We start from the raw sequence: 14,678 nt of genomic DNA on the forward strand, positions 1-14,678 counted from the left end.
GAGAGTGTCTGGGACAAGTTTGAGAGAAAGTCCCTGGCGGTCAAGAGAAAGGTACGGTACAGGAGTTGAAAAAAAGGGCAAATGAGAGATGTCGTGAAAGAGTATCAATGAATGCCAGGAGAATAAGAAAATGGTTTAGAAAAATTTAATATAAAGGTTTAGAAGAATTTAATATAAAGAAGAGGACAAATGGGGATGGCAGCAAAGAGAGCAGATAGGGAAGTAGCATGAGAAGTAGAAGGGATATGATACATATTGTGTCCCGTAAGAAGATTAAAGACATGGTATATTTTGGATAAGATGACGTGAAATGAGAGAGTCGGCAAATTGCACAGTGAAAATTTCGTCTTTCAAGAAAGGGGCAAAAGTGCTGGTGGTTAATTGTGGTGTTCATCATTTGTATGGCCAAAGGGAAGGTGCCCATGGACTGGCAAAATGCACATATAATGCTCCTTAATAAAGGCAATGGAGACGAAAGGGATTGTTGGAATTACAGAGGTGTAAGTCTGCTGAGTATATCTAATAAGGTGTATGGAACAGTGGTGATAAAGAGTGGTATGCACTGAACATTAGACTGGAGAGGAGCAATGTGACCTCAAGACAGGTAAATTGCATGTTTGCTTTGAAGACTTTGTATGAAAAATAATTGGAGAAAGAAGGGAACTTATATGTGACATTTATGTATCTCAAAAAAGTGTAAGACAAAGTTGATAGAGAGGCTTTGCTTCAAATTTAGGAGGTAAATTGAAGGTTCCTAACTGTAGTCAGGATTTTGTTTTTCCTTTGGGAAAAAAGGCATGTGTACCTGTAGGAAGAAAGAAAGATGAGTGGGTCTGCTACAGGGATGTGTGTTATCTCCAGGGTTGTTTAAGCTGTTTGTGATAAGGTGGTAAGGAAGATGTATGTGAAAGTCAAAGAGTAAGAGACAGACCTACAGTTTGCTGGGGATGAGTAGCTTGAGATGTCAAAAATTTGCTGTTTACAGATGACATTGCTTTGGTTCCAGGCTCCAGAGGGTAACTTCAGAAGCTAGTGGCTGAGTTAGGTGGGAAAGTGTATGCAAGGGGAAAGTTGAAAATATACATGGAAATATACGTGACCAAAAGTAAGGAGCTCAGTCCAGCAGGGGGTTTAGACAGGATGGTTTGCGTTTGAATGAGATGGACATAGAGGAAGTGGTTCATTGATTCAAGTACCTGAGCTTGGATGTGACGGTGGGTGGGAAAATGGTTCTGAAGGAAGTCGTAGGGTGGAAGACAAAGGCTAAGGTTTTTGAGTGCATTGAGGAGCATGTGTAATGATGTCAGCATCTCTAAGGGCAAAGGCAGGAATGTTTGAAGGTGTATTACTCCTTACAGTTTTGTGAAGATGTGAGTTGTGGGCCTTGAATGGAAGAGGAAGGAAAGGTTGAATGCATTGGAAATGATATTCTGTAGGATGATATGGGGTGTAAGATGTGTTGATGGTTTAAAGAATGTCATTGTCGTGAGTACACTCTTGATTAAGAAGGTTGACTTGGGTGTATACTTACATGCTTCAGACATTTAAAAGGGATGAGTGAAGAAATACTACTTAGAAGGATCTGTGTGTTGCAAATCAAGGTAGCAAGGGGAAGGGGCAGACCTAGAAGATAGTGATAAAGTGAAGGAGGCATTCGGGTATTGTGGCTTCAATATTTAGAACAACAGGTGATGTTCATTAGCTTAGGTGAACTGGATTGATGTAGTATATAAGGGGCAGTGTGCAGAGGAGCTGAGTCAGGACACATGAAACAGTGAAAGTAAACCACGGTGCTAGTCCCTGGAGCTTGACTTTAAATGATAAGCTCAGGTTCCAGGTCATTACATATGACAGGTAGAGAATGTGTCTGCAAGGGATGCCATTGTTCTGTTCCAGGTGTTACCTTGTTACATAATGGTCTGTTTGTAACCTTTTGATTTCAAGCACTGTTAGTTGACATTCATTTGTAGTTTTCTATTTTTTTTATAAATATTTTTGCAATCCAGTGAATATATGAGGTGGTGAATGTATTTGGTCTTATTGCTCCACAACAGCATGTTTCTTCCATTGCCTGGGTATGATCACAAAGGTCGAAGTGTCATCCTGACTCGTATAGGTCAGTTCGATCCATCAACTGCAACTATGGACTATTTGATGAAAGCTTCCTCACTCATCTTTGATGTCTGGATGGAGGAGGATGAACAAGCTAGTGTGACTGCCTTGGTGTCGGTGGAAGACTGGGCTGACCTGCAGTTTTCCCACGTTGTCCTCTTCACTCCAACCTTTGCAAAGAAGTGCATGACACTCTTTCAGGTATTGCCAAAGGATAAGGAATTAGCTGGGCTGGGATTTGTATTAACTTAAGAGACTAATGAGAGCTATTTTAATGGTATATGTTAAAGCTAACTTGCAAAATCACCTTTGGGTTTTGAATCAGTTACCAAGCCATCATTTCTAAGGATCATAATGTTGAACTCAAGGCTTGTACCACTAAGCTCATGAGTCATATTGTCATAGTCAGGGAGTTCATTTAAGATTGTATTTGTACACAACCTGCACTTCAAGAATTGAATTAAGCAGTGCAACTTCCCTGACCAATTCTTTCACTGAAAATGTTTTTAAACACAGATGCTAAGCATTCATGTTGATGTTGATAATATCCATAGCATGATGAGATTCATTCCTCCTTGGCAGAGGAGCTATCTTTGTTCTTTCTGTTGAGCTCACTGGCTGAAATGTTGACACTTATTCTCATGTAAAAAAGGAAAGGATATATTGTCTTTCAAGTGACATATGTATACCCAAGTAGGAATATATTGACATAATGGAGGGATAACTTGAATTCTCTCATCCTTAGACTTCTGGTAACTTTAGATTTTTAAGATTTTTCAGAGGGGTTGCATAGCAGCATGGGTATCAGATGAAACAGAGGTGTGTCCTGAGCCTGTTTATCACTGAAAGATTTTTTCTTTATTCAAGCACAATTCTTCCGTTCATGTTAAGGAAAGCAGACCAGCTCCTCTGAGCACTGAAAGCATCATGGAAGAGGTTAAACAATTGATAGTACAAAGAGATCAATATAAATGGTGAAATTTAACAGACTCACAGTCTATTGTTGGATCACAATGCATATCTAACCTTATTCACACAGGCTAGGAATTTTTATAGGTTCACTGAGAGGACTAGACTGAGCTTCCTAATCAAACAGCCACAATTTTAGGAAATGGAGATAGAAGGATGGTTTGGAAAATTTTTTGTGTGATTGGGGCCTGAACATGCAGGAGGGTGAAAGACATGCACATGATAGTGAATTAGAACAGTGTGCTGTCAGTGGATTGAACCAGGGCATGTGAAATGGCCAGGGGAGACCATGGAAAGGTGTTTAGTGCCTGGTTGTGGATAGGGAGCTCTGGTTCTTGGCGTTGGCATTGCACATGAAAGTTGGAGAATGGATGTGAGTGAATGCGGCCTTTCTTCTGTACCTGGTGATACCTCAGTAATACGGAAAACAGTAAACAGTATGGAAAAAGGTGACAACAAAGGACGTAAGGGGAGTGGGGGAGGAATGGGATGTATTTAGGGAAGCAATGATGGCTTGCGCAAAAGATGCTTGTGGCATGAGAAGAGTGGGAGGTGGGCAGATTAGAAAGGGTAGTGAGTGGTGGGATGAAGAAGTAAGATTATTAGTGAAAGAGAAGAGAGAGGCATTTGCACAATTTTTGCAGGGAAATAATGCAAATGACTGGGAGATGTATAAAAGAATGAGGCAGGAGGTCAAGAGAAAGGTGCAAGAGGTGAAAAAGAGGGCAAATGAGAGTTGGGGTGAGCGAGCATCATTAAATTTTAGGGAGAAGAAAAAGATGTTTTGGAAGAAGGTAAATAAAGTGCATAAGACAAGGGAACAAATGGGAACCTCAGTGAAGGGGGGCTAATGGGGAGGTGATAACAAGTAGTGGTGATGTGAGAAGGAGATGGAGTGAGTATTTTGAAGGTTTGTTGAATGTGTTTGATGATAGAGTGGCAGATATAGGGTGTTTTGGTCGAGGTGGTGTGCAAAGTGAGAGGGTTAGGGAGAATGATATGGTAAACAGAAAAGAGGTAGTAAAAGCTTTGCAGGAGATGAAAGCCGGCAAAGCAGCAGGTTTGGATGGTATTGCAGTGGAATTTATTATAAAAGGGGGTGACTGTATTGTTGACTGGTTGGTAAGGTTATTTAATGTATGTATGACTCATGGTGAGGTGGCTGAGGATTTGCGGAATGCTTACATAGTGCCATTGTACAAAGGCAAAGGGGATAAAAGTGAGTGCTCAAATTACAGAGGTATAAGTTTGTGTATTCCTGGTAAATTATATGGGAGGGTATTAATTGAGAGGGTGAAGGCATGTACAGAGCATCAGATTGGGGAAGAGCAGTGTGGTTTCAGAAGTAGTAGAGGATGTGTGGATCAGGTGTTTGCTTTGAGGAAAAGCAAATGGATTTGTATGTAGCATTTATGGATCTGGAGAAGGCATATGATAGAGTTGATAGAGATGCTCTGTGGAAGGTATTAAGAATGAATGGGGTGGGAGGCAAGTTGTTAGAAGCAGTGAAAGGTTTTTATCGAGGATGTATGGCATGTGTACGTTTAGGAAGAGAGGAAAGTGATTGGTTCTCAGTGAATGTAGGTTTGCAGCAAGGGTGTGTGATGTCTCCATGGTTGTTTAATTTGTTTATGGATGGGGTTGTTGGGGAGGTGAATGCAAGAGTTTTGGTAAGAGGGGCAAGTATGCAGTCTGTTGTGGATGAAAGAGCTTGGAAAGTGAGTCAGTTGTTCTTCACTGTTGATATAGCGCTGGTGCCTGATTCATGTGAGAAACTGCAGAAGCTAGTGACTGAGTTTGGTAAAGTATGTGAAAGAAGAAAGTTGAGAGTAAATGTGAATAAGAGCAAGTAGGGTTGAGGGTCAACTCAATTGGGAGGTAGGTTTGAATGGAGAAAAACTGGAGGAAGTGAAGTGTTTTAGATATCTGGGAGTGGATTTGGCAGCGGATGGAACCATGGAAGTGGAAGTGAATCATAGGGTGGGGGAGGGGGCAAAAGGGGGCGAAAATTCTGGGAGCCTTGAGGAATGTGTGGAAGTCGAGAACATTATCTCGGAAAGCAAAAATGGGTATGTTTGAAGGAATAGTGGTTCCAACAATGTTATATGGTTGCGAGGTGTGGGCTATGGATAGAGTTGTGCGGAGGAGGGTGGATGTGCTGGAAATGAGATGTTTGAGGACAATATGTGGTGTGAGGTGGTTTGATCAAGTAAGTAATAATAGGGTAAGAGAGATGTGTGGTAATAAAAAGAGTGTGGTTGAGAGAGCAGAAGAGGGTGTTTTGAAATGGTTTGGTCACATGGAGAGAATGAGTAAGGAAAGATTGACCAAGAGGATATATGTGTCAGAGGTGGAGGGAATGAGGAGAAGTGGGAGACCAAATTGGAGGTGGAAAGATGGAGTGAAAAAGATTTTGAGTGATCGGGGCCTGAGCATGTAGGAGGGTGAAAGGCGTGCAAGGAATAGAGTGAATTGGAACGATGTGGTATACCGGGGTTGATGTGCTGTCAATGGAAGATGAAAGCCGGCAAGGCAGCAGGTTTGGATGGTATTGCAGTGGAATTTATTAAAAAAGGGGGTGACACTATTATTGACTGGTTGGTAAGGTTATTTAATGTATGTATGACTCATGGTGAGGTGCCTGAGGATTGGCGGAATGCATGCATAGTGCCATTGTACAAAGGCAAAGGGGATAAGAGTGAGTGCTCAAATTACAGAGGTATAAGTTTGTTGAGTATTCCTGGTAAATTATATGGGAGGGTATTGATTGAGAGGGTGAAGGCATGTACAGAGCATCAGATTGGGGAAGAGCAGTGTGGTTTCAGGAGTGGTAGAGGATGTGTGGATCAGGTGTTTGCTTTGAAGAATGTATGTGAGAAATACTTAGAAAAGCAAATGGATTTGTATGTAGCATTTATGGATCTGGAGAAGGCATATGATAGAGTTGATAGAGATGCTCTGTGGAAGTTATTAAGAATATATGGTGTGGGAGGCAAGTTGTTAGAAGCAGTGAAAAGTTTTTATCGAGGATGTAAGGCATGTGTACGTGTAGGAAGAGAGGAAAGTGATTGGTTCTCAGTGAATGTAGGTTTGCGGCAGGGGTGTGTGATGTCTCCATGGTTGTTTAATTTGTTTATGGATGGGGTTGTTAGGGAGGTAAATGCAAGAGTTTTGGACAGAGGGGCAAGTATGAAGTCTGTTGGGGATGAGAGAGCTTGGGAAGTGAGTCAGTTGTTGTTCGCTGATGATACAGCGCTGGTGGCTGATTCATGTGAGAAACTGCAGAAGCTGGTGACTGAGTTTGGTAAAGTGTGTGAAAGAAGAAAGTTAAGAGTAAATGTGAATAAGAGTGGTAAAGTGTGTGAAAGAAGAAAGTTAAGAGTAAATGTGAATAAGAGCAAGGTAATTAGGTACAGTAGGGTTGAGGGTCAAGTCAATTGGGAGGTAAGTTTGAATGGAGAAAAACTGGAGGAAGTGAAGTGTTTTAGATATCTGGGAGTGGATCTGGCAGTAGATGGAACCATGGAAGCGGAAGTGGATCATAGGGTGGGGGAGGGGGCGAAAATCCTGGGAGCCTTGAAAAATGTGTGGAAGTCGAGAACATTATCTCGGAAAGCAAAAATGGGTATGTTTGAAGGAATAGTGGTTCCAACAATGTTGTATGGTTGCGAGGCGTGGGCTATGGAAAGAGTTGTGCGCAGGAGGATGGATGTGCTGGAAATGAGATGTTTGAGGACAATGTGTGGTGTGAGGTGGTTTGATCGAGTAAGTAACGTAAGGGTAAGAGAGATGTGTGGGAATAAAAAGAGCGTGGTTGAGAGAGCAGAAGAGGGTGTTTTGAAGTGGTTTGGGCACATGGAGAGAATGAGTGAGGAAAGATTGACCAAGAGGATATATGTGCCAGAGTTGGAGGGAACGAGGAGAAGTGGGAGACCAAATTGGAGGTGGAAAGATGGAGTGAAAAAGATTTTGTGTGATCGGGGCCTGAACATGCAGGAGGGTGAAAGGAGGGCAAGGAATAGAGTGAATTGGATCGATGTGGTATACCGGGGTTGACGTGCCGTCAGTGGATTGAATCAGGGCATGTGAAGCGTCTGGGGTAAACCATGGAAAGCTGTGTAGGTATGTATATTTGCGTGTGTGGACGTATGTATATACATGTGTATGGGTGTGGGTTGGGCCATTTCTTTCGTCTGTTTCCTTGCGCTACCTCGCAAACGCGGGAGACCGAAAAAATATATATATATATATATATATATATATATATATATATATATATATATATATATATATATATTTTTTTTTTTTTCATACTATTCGCCATTTCCCGCGATAGCAAGGTAGCGTTAAGAACAGAGGACTGGGCCTTTGAGGAAATACCCTCACCTGGCCCCCTTCTCTGTTCCTTCTTTTGGAAAAAAAAAAAAAAAAAAAAAAAAAACGAGAGGGGAGGATTTCCAGCCCCCGCTCCCTTCCCTTTTAGTCGCCTTCTACGACACGCAGGGAATACGTGGGAAGTATTCTTTCTCCCCTATCCCCAGGGATATATATATATATATATATATATATATATATATATATATATATATATATATATATATGTTGTATGGTTGCGAGGCGTGGGCTATGGATAGAGTTGTGCGCAGGAGGATGGATGTGCTGGAAATGAGATGTTTGAGGACAATGTGTGGTGTGAGGTGGTTTGATCGAGTGAGTAACGTAAGGGTAAGAGAGATGTGTGGAAATAAAAAGAGCGTGGTTGAGAGAGCAGAAGAGGGTGTTTTGAAGTGGTTTGGGCACATGGAGAGGATGAGTGAGGAAAGATTGACCAAGAGGATATATGTGTCGGAGGTGGAGGGAACAAGGAGAAGTGGGAGACCAAATTGGAGGTGGAAAGATGGAGTGAAAAAGATTTTGTGTGATCGGGGCCTGAACATGCAGGAGGGTGAAAGGAGGGCAAGGAATAGAGTAAATTGGAGCGATGTGGTATACCGGGGTTGACGTGCTGTCAGTGGATTGAATCAAGGCATGTGAAGCGTCTGGGGTAAGCCATGGAAAGCTGTGTAGGTATGTATATTTGCGTGTGTGGACGTATGTATATACATGTGTATGGGGGGGGGTTGGGCCATTTCTTTCATCTGTTTCCTTGCGCTACCTTGCAAACGCGGGAGACAGCGACAAAGTATAATAATAATAATAATAATAATATATATATATATATATATATATATATATATATATATATATATATATATATATATATATATATATATTTTTCCATAGCCAGAGGTTGAACCATTATGTGACATTCATTTTTTTTTTTCTTTTCATTTCAAGCTAGAAGTTTCAGTTTTCTAAATTGTTTCTTACATTTTTCATATGTATGTATATGTATGTGTGTGTGTGTGTATATGTGCGTGTGTGTGTGTATGTGTGTGTATGTGTATATATATATATGTATATTGTCCCTGGGGATAGGGGTGAAAGAATACTTCCCACGCATTCCTCGCGTGTCGTAGAAAGCGACTAGAGGGGACGGGAGCGGGGGGCCAGAAATCCTCCCCTCCTTGTATTTTTTAACTTTCTAAAATGGGAAACAGAAGAAGGAGTCACGCGGGGAGTGCTTATACTCCTCGAAGGCTCAGATTGGGGTGCCTAAATGTGTGTGGATGTAACCAAGATGTGAAAAAAGGAGAGATAGGTAGTATGTTTGAGGAAAGGAACCTGGATGTTTTGGCTCTGAGTGAAACGAAGCTCAAGGGTGAAGGGGAAGAGTGGTTTGGGAATGTCTTGGGAGTAAAGTCAGGGGTTAGTGAGAGGACAAGAGCAAGGGAAGGAGTAGCAGTACTCCTGAAACAGGAGTTGTGGGAGTACGTGATAGAATGTAAGAAAGTAAATTCTCGATTAATATGGGTAAAACTGAAAGTTGATGGAGAGAGATGGGTGATTATTGGTGCATATGCACCTGGGCATGAGAAGAAAGATCATGAGAGGCAAGTGTTTTGGGAGCAGCTGAATGAGTGTGTTAGTGGTTTTGATGCACGAGACTGGGTTATAGTGATGGGTGATTTGAATGCAAAGGTGAGTAATGTGGCAGTTGAGGGAATAATTGGTATACATGGGGTGTTCAGTGTTGTAAATGGAAATGGTGAAGAGCTTGTAGATTTATGTGCTGAAAAAGGACTGTTGATTGGGAATACCTGGTTTAAAAAGCGAGATATACATAAGTATACTTATGTAAGTAGGAGAGATGGCCAGAGAGTGTTATTGGATTACGTGTTAATTGACAGGCGCACGAAAGAGAGACTTTTGGATGTTAATGTGCTGAGAGGTGCAACTGGAGGGATGTCTGATCATTATCTTGTGGAGGCTAAGGTGAAGATTTGTATGGGTTTTCAGAAAAAAAGAGTGAATGTTGGGGTGAAGAGGGTGGTGAGAGTAAGTGAGCTTGGGAAGGAGACTTGTGTGAGGAAGTACCAGGAGAGACTGAGTACAGAATGGAAAAAGGTGAGAACAATGGAAGTAAGGGGAGTGGGGGAGGAATGGGATGTATTTAGGGAATCAGTGATGGATTGCGCAAAAGATGCTTGTGGCATGAGAAGAGTGGGAGGTGGGTTGATTAGAAAGGGTAGTGAGTGGTGGGATGAAGAAGTAAGAGTATTAGTGAAAGAGAAGAGAGAGGCATTTGGACAGTTTTTGCAGGGAAAAAATGCAGTTGAGTGGGAGACGTATAAAAGAAAGAGACAGGAGGTCAAGAGAAAGGTGCAAGAGGTGAAAAAAAGGGTAAATGAGAGTTGGGGTGAGAGAGTATCATTAAATTTTAGGGAGAATAAAAAGATGTTCTGGAAGGAGGTAAATAAAGTGCGTAAGACAAGGGAGCAAATGGGAACTTCAGTGAAGGGCGCAAATGGGGAGGTGATAACAAGTAGTGGTGATGAGAGAAGGAGATGGAGTGAGTATTTTGAAGGTTTGTTGAATGTGTTTGATGATAGAGTGGCAGATATAGGGTGTTTTGGTCGAGGTGGTGTGCAAAGTGAGAGGGTTAGGGAAAATGATTTGGTAAACAGAGAAGAGGTAGTAAAAGCTTTGCGGAAGATGAAAGCCGGCAAGGCAGCAGGTTTGGATGGTATTGCAGTGGAATTTATTAAAAAAGGGGGTGACTGTATTGCTGACTGGTTGGTAAGGTTATTTAATGTATGTATGACTCACGGTGAGGTGCCTGAGGATTGGCGGAATGCGTGCATAGTGCCATTGTACAAAGGCAAAGGGGATAAGAGTGAGTGCTCAAATTTCAGAGGTATAAGTTTGTTGAGTATTCCTGGTAAATTATATGGGAGGGTATTGATTGAGAGGGTGAAGGCATGTACAGAGCATCAGATTGGGGAAGAGCAGTGTGGTTTCAGAAGTGGTAGAGGATGTGTGGATCAGGTGTTTGCTTTGAAGAATGTATGTGAGAAATACTTAGAAAAGCAAATGGATTTGTATGTAGCATTTATGGATCTGGAGAAGGCATATGATAGAGTTGATAGAGATGCTCTGTGGAAGGTATTAAGAATATATGGTGTGGGAGGAAAGTTGTTAGAAGCAGTGAAAAGTTTTTATCGAGGATGTAAGGCATGTGTACGTGTAGGAAGAGAGGAAAGTGATTGGTTCTCAGTGAATGTAGGTTTGCGGCAGGGGTGTGTGATGTCTCCATGGTTGTTTAATTTGTTTATGGATGGGGTTGTTAAGGAGGTAAATGCAAGAGTTTTGGAAAGAGGGGCAAGTATGAAGTCTGTTGGGGATGAGAGAGCTTGGGAAGTGAGTCAGTTGTTGTTCGCTGATGATACAGCGCTGGTGGCTGATTCATGTGAGAAACTGCAGAAGCTGGTGACTGAGTTTGGTAAAGTGTGTGGAAGAAGAAAGTTAAGAGTAAATGTGAATAAGAGCAAGGTTATTAGGTACAGTAGGGTTTAGGGTCAAGTCAATTGGGAGGTGAGTTTGAATGGAGAAAAACTGGAGGAAGTGAAGTGTTTTAGATATCTGGGAGTGGATCTGGCAGCGGATGGAACCATGGAAGCGGAAGTGGATCATAGGGTGGGGGAGGGGGCGAAAATTCTGGGGGCCTTGAAGAATGTGTGGAAGTCGAGAACATTATCTTGGAAAGCAAAAATGGGTATGTTTGAAGGAATAGTGGTTCCAACAATGTTGTATGGTTGTGAGGCGTGGGCTATGGATAGAGTTGTGCGCAGGAGGATGGATGTGCTGGAAATGAGATGTTTGAGGACAATGTGTGGTGTGAGGTGGTTTGATCGAGTGAGTAACGTAAGGGTAAGAGAGATGTGTGGAAATAAAAAGAGCGTGGTTGAGAGAGCAGAAGAGGGTGTTTTGAAGTGGTTTGGGCACATGGAGAGAATGAGTGAGGAAAGATTGACCAAGAGGATATATGTGTCGGAGGTGGAGGGAACGAGGAGAAGAGGGAGACCAAATTGGAGGTGGAAAGATGGAGTGAAAAAGATTTTGTGTGATCGGGGCCTGAACATGCAGGAGGGTGAAAGGAGGGCAAGGAATAGAGTGAATTGGATCGATGTGGTATACCGGGGTTGACGTGCTGTCAGTGGATTGAATCAAGGCATGTGAAGCGTCTGGGGTAAACCATGGAAAGCTGTGTAGGTATGTATATTTGCGTGTGTGGACGTATGTATATACATGTGTATGGGGGGGGGGTTGGGCCATTTCTTTCGTCTGTTTCCTTGCGTTACCTCGCAAATGCGGGAGACAGCGACAAAGTATAAAAAAAGAAAAAAAAATATATATATATATATATATATATATATATATATATATATATATATATATATATATATATATATATTGTCCCTGGGGATAGGGGAGAAAGAATACTTCCCATGTATTCCCTGCGTGTCGTAGAAGGCGACTGAAAGGGAAGGGAGCGGGGGGCTGGAAATCCTCCCCTCTGGTTTTTTTTTTTTCTTCTTTTTTCCAAAAGAAGGAACAGAGAAGGGGGCCAGTTGAGGATATTCCCTCAAAGGCCCAGTCCTCTGTTCATAACGCTACCTCGCTATCGCGGGAAATGGCGAATAGTTTGAAAGAATAGAGGACTGAGCTTAAGAGGGAAAATCCTCACTTGGACCCCTTCTCTGTTCTTTCTTTTCAAAAAATAAAAACAGGAGGGGAGGATTTCCAGCCCCCAGCTCTTCTGTTTTAGTCGCCTTTTAAGACATGCAAGGAAGACATGGGAAGTATTCTTTCTCCATCCTCGGTATAGATATGAAATGACTAAATAGATGATTAAGACAATAATGGAAAATAGGATTTTCACTGAAAGATAAATGTCAACTGATTCTTTGCCTCAGAGCTTTGTTGCCCCTCAATGGGTCTTCAGTACGTGGTGCTCGAACTGTCTTGGCTCGTATGGGCCTGCCACAGGCTGTTGTCTACAACATGGATGAGCTTACCCAAGGCTCGCAACTCATGCTTGAACTGCTCATGGAGGAGGACGAGGCCGTCAGCATCACAGGGATTGAGATCATCATTGACATAGAGGGCATGACATTTACACATGTTGCTCAAATGACACCAGTGTTTATAAAGAAGGCCATGACCATGTTGCAGGTGTTTAGCATTCATCCTGATATTGTTGAAGGGTTTTGTATACCATTTCTTGTAATATTTATGTGAGTCATATATTATTCTTTAAATTGACATATTACTTTCCCTTGTGCAACTTCTGGCATATGATGAGGTAGGTTTGAGTTAGGAGGCTAGGGGAGAGGAGCCTTATGCTTGAAGGTTAGGTAAATCAGGGACAGCTGTAGCCTATTTTGGGTGCCCTAAGCTTTAGCCTCTTTTGGGGGCCCCCCTCAACTCTTCAAATTTCCCACCTCCCGCTCTAAATCACAAGCTTTAGGGGTGCCAGGGGGTGTGCCCTCAGAAACATTTTAAGATTTAAGGTTTCTTGAACAGCATTTCATGCTTTCTGAAAGCTGCCATGTAATGAGCAGGACTAGGGGGCCCTCCTTAGCTGTAGGGTACCTATGCTTGACCCTTGTGACCCATCATTTTTTTCTGCCTACATAATGATGATTACTAGTGAAAGCTTTCCTTTGATCTAGATGGATTTATTGTGATTGAAATTCTGGTTTTCTTTCTTGCTAAGCAGAATTTAAGCTCTTGTGAATCTGAGTACCTGCAAAAAACTTTTCTCCAGGATGTCTTTAAATCCAGTAATAATGCAGAAATAAAAGAAAATTATATTGTCAGCAAGATACCATTTGATCCACCAGTACCAGCTAGTCGGAAAAATAACTTACTTTTAATCTATCAGGACGCTGTCATCATTATTTATCATGACAGTTTAAGGTTTTTGGCATCTGTTGTATTGATGTGTAGGTTTTCATCACTTCTCATGACTGATTTTCAGCATAAATTATGAAATCATATATTTTTTTTTAATATGACAGTAGTATAGAGTTTTGCCATTTTTGACTGCTGCAGGTTTTCATCATATTATCATGACATTTTCATGGGAATTTAGCATTTGAATGATTTTTTTTTCTTTTGCATTTATCATGACATGGTTGCTTGTAAGTTATCATGACAGGTATTGCAGGTTCACATAATTTATGACAGTGATATAGTTTTACTACTTATCATGACAATGTTATGGGGTTGGTTTTAACTATCATGACAGTGTTACAGGTTTTAACTACTAATCATGACAGTGTAGAAGATTCTCTCCATTTATAATATTGTGATTGTGTTAGTTTTACAGTTCATTATCGCAGTTATATATGAAATTCATCATGATAGTGTTGGGACTTTATTTTGATAAAGTTAGGATATTTTTAGGATTTTTTTATTAATGAATTTGAAGTTCATTTTTTTATCATGATAATGTTGAAGAATTTTGGTTAAGCTGGAGATTTCTTAAATTTATCACAAAATAGTGATGGTGGAGGTTATGAATTTTGATGCTTTTTTTTTTGTGAAACCACAGCTCCCTTTCCACATCCAGGCCCCATAGAACTTTCCATGGTTTACCCCAGACGCTTCACGTGCCCTGGTTTAATCCATTGACACCACGTCGACCAAGGTACACCACATCGTTCCAGTTCACTCTACTCCTTGGACGCCTTTCACCCTCCTTTATGTTCATGCCCCATTCGCTCAAAATCTATTTCACTCCATCCTTCCACCTCCAGTAATAAAACACAGAAAGGTCTGTGGGGCCAGATAGTAGATGGGGGCTGTGGGATTGGTGCATTTCTCATGACATCTAGAGAGTGGATGTCATTGAATGAGGCCTTTTCTTCTATTTCTGGCTCCACCTCACTAACACTGGAAACAACGAAAATATGAAAAAATGATAATGATCATTACCTCGCAAACGTGGGAGACAGCAACAAAGCAAAAAAAAAAGAAAAGGGTTTATTAAATCAGCTTTCTAAAGACTCATGGCATACAGGTTATATGTTATGTTATATATGTGTGTGTGTGTGTGTGTGTGTGTGTGTGTGTGTGTGTGTGTGTGTGTGTGTGTGTGTGTGTGGGGGGGGGGGGGGGGGGGGGGCTGTTAAACTCACAATCTTTGTTTA

At 41.5% G+C, this 14,678-nt stretch overlaps 2 protein-coding genes across 17 annotated transcripts in view; one reads left to right on the forward strand and one right to left on the reverse strand.

The window, feature by feature from the left end:
- Positions 1-14,678, reverse strand: part of LOC139753844 (uncharacterized) — a 126,539-nt gene that overhangs the window by 62,938 nt on the left and 48,923 nt on the right. The gene's annotated exons all lie outside the window — the stretch shown is intronic.
- Positions 1-14,678, forward strand: part of LOC139753845 (retinol-binding protein pinta-like) — a 76,122-nt gene that overhangs the window by 34,923 nt on the left and 26,521 nt on the right. For 2 of the 15 annotated variants that reach the window (XM_071670778.1, XM_071670770.1), the window contains exon 4: positions 12,438-12,696. The exons of 11 other annotated variants lie outside the window; for them this stretch is intronic. In XM_071670778.1, the coding sequence (XP_071526879.1) occupies positions 12,438-12,696 (259 nt within the window). Of the gene's footprint in view, positions 1-2,054; positions 2,314-12,437; positions 12,697-14,678 lie in introns of all 15 variants that reach the window. 2 more of the 15 variants (XM_071670773.1, XM_071670764.1) reach the window with 1 other exon arrangement.

This window comes from Panulirus ornatus, chromosome 15 (assembly GCF_036320965.1).
Source record: "Panulirus ornatus isolate Po-2019 chromosome 15, ASM3632096v1, whole genome shotgun sequence".
NCBI lineage: Eukaryota > Metazoa > Arthropoda > Malacostraca > Decapoda > Palinuridae > Panulirus > Panulirus ornatus.